Source organism: Sinocyclocheilus rhinocerous, unplaced genomic scaffold (assembly GCF_001515625.1).
Source record: "Sinocyclocheilus rhinocerous isolate Xijiao unplaced genomic scaffold, SAMN03320098_v1.1 scaffold1609, whole genome shotgun sequence".
In the NCBI taxonomy this organism is placed as follows: Eukaryota; Metazoa; Chordata; class Actinopteri; order Cypriniformes; family Cyprinidae; genus Sinocyclocheilus; species Sinocyclocheilus rhinocerous.
This window is the reverse complement of record NW_015633539.1, coordinates 544,956-547,144: the sequence shown is the minus strand read 5'-3', so window position 1 is coordinate 547,144 and position 2,189 is coordinate 544,956. Positions and strand designations below refer to the sequence as shown.

The window sequence follows — 2,189 nt, the reverse complement described above, 5'->3', positions numbered from 1 at the left end:
ATTAAGGTCAGTAGGATTTTTTTATTTGCACCATACCCTTTCAGCAGCCCTGAGCTTAGAACGATGTTCGCGGAGAACATCAGACAGCCAAGGGGCAGAATGGGTGGTACAGCCTGGCCTGGAAGACAAGAGGTAGACAGTGTCTAAACAAGATGTAAGAGTGGAGCAGAAAGTATCAGTAGCACTGTTAGCATCAAGAGATGATAACTGTTTAGGGGGAGGAAGCGGAGATGAAACCATAGCAGATAGCCGGGAGGGTGAGAGTGAGTGTAGGTTACATCGAAAGATGACATGTGGAGGGGTATGTGTTGTGTCAGGAACCATGTTGAGGTTAAGAGTGAGGAGGAAGTGATCCGAGGTGTGCAGTGGAGTAACCAGTACATGATCAGTGGAGCAGTGTCGTGTGTAAATAAGGTCCAGTTGGTTGCCTGATTTGTGAGTAGCCGTAGCCGTAGTTAACACTGTCTTGAGATCAAAAGTTTCATTAGTTTTGGGTTAGTGTTTCAATAATATTGATAGTGTTTCAAATTGGTTTATATTAGTTCAGAGGATCAAATTACAAGAGTTTGAAGTGAAAAAAAGAGGTTAACAGTGGTTAACCAAAAAGTTTTGGTTCCCATTGACTTCCACTGTGTAGTCAAAATATATAACTGAAGTCAATGGGAACTGAAATGTTTTGGTTACCAAAATTATTTTGTGTTCCATAGAAGAAAGTAAGTCATACAGGTTTGAAACAACATGAGAATGAGTAAATGATAATATCATTTTTATTTTTAATTTTGTTCAAAATTATTTTTTAACTTAAATCATTTGAGGTCACTAGGACCCACTAACTAAGACAATAAAGTCAAATCTGTGACCCCAAACAAGTCAATCTCAGCTGAACGTGAGGGTTAATCCTGAAATCATGGACATTCAGTCTATGCACTCCCTAAATGCAATCCCTTGGCCTTTAACAAGATATACGAAAACCGGATGCTCCAACATTTTGAATATTAAAAAGAAAAATGATCTACATATGATACTCAAATGCCGAAAACATTCCTTTGTCTGCCCCTAGCATTCACACAATATTACACCTTGTCTATATAACACTGTGTGAAGTTGCTCAAGCCGGATCCATTTATCCGTGTAGGTGTGGAGCCTGAACTACATGACTCATAGAAAGATTTAGAAAGCAAGTTCTTCGGCACAATCGTGTCAAGTGAATGAATAAATTAACAAATTAATGTCAATGACTCCTTTGTCCACATGGACAGAAGTCTGTCACACTGACTTGCCATGTCCCCAAAAACACTCTCTGTCTTAATCTACCCACATACTCGCACAAGCTCTCAGATGACGGATAGCTTTTGTCATCACCCAACCGAATCCCCCTTACTGGAGTTTTTACATAAGCCTTTCCATCCCACTCCTCCTGTGCCAGCTTGAGATATAATCCCCACTGTCAATCCACGTGGCCAAATGATCTCTTATGGATGGAGAGGAAGGATGGGTGAAGGGGGAGATACAGCAAACGAACAGAAAAAAAATCCCAGGATTTAACCAGGGAAAGGATTAGTTCTTCCTGTCAACAAATGGACCAGAACACATAAGCGTAACACTGCGAAAGCCTGAGACAAGAATGTGTAACAATCCTTCAATGTTAGCTCATACAAATTCCCAGGAAAGTTGTACTTTTTCAAAAGTATAGTTCTATTATCTATTATATTTTATTGCCCTTCTGCTAATTGCTTAATTTGCTCTGCCACAGGCAACTGTTAAAGGTAAATATTTGTTGCTGTGGCAACCAAAGTTCAAGGTTTGATTAGGCAATGTGCATATTTGCCACAATTCCAAATACACTCACTCATATTCACTATGTTTGGATTTGTCAGGCCCAAGGCGAAACCAGCCCTCCTCTTGCTGGGCAGACTGAAGCTTGTTGATGTTGAACAGGACCTGAAGGAAAACACATCAATCGGCATGACAATTAGCTGTCAAAGCAACCAAAGCTAAACACAACAATTGGAACACTTATTATTGGGTGACAAAGGCAGTGTCACCGTGAACATGTCAAACAGAGCCACAAAAGAAATGTTATGAAACTGTAACTATGCTTCAATTGTTTAGGTAAATTCAGGAATTGCACTATACTGACATGACAAGTAAAACATATTTGCTATATACACACATATATATATATATAT

At 39.5% G+C, this 2,189-nt stretch overlaps 1 protein-coding gene across 2 annotated transcripts in view; it reads right to left on the bottom strand.

Moving 5' to 3' along the window:
• Nucleotides 1-2,189, bottom strand: part of LOC107744328 (ras GTPase-activating protein 4-like) — an 82,878-nt gene that overhangs the window by 32,040 nt on the left and 48,649 nt on the right. For both annotated transcript variants that reach the window (XM_016557904.1, XM_016557905.1), the window contains exon 8: nt 1,850-1,941. In XM_016557904.1, the coding sequence (XP_016413390.1) occupies nt 1,850-1,941 (92 nt within the window). The remainder of the gene's footprint in view (nt 1-1,849; nt 1,942-2,189) is intronic.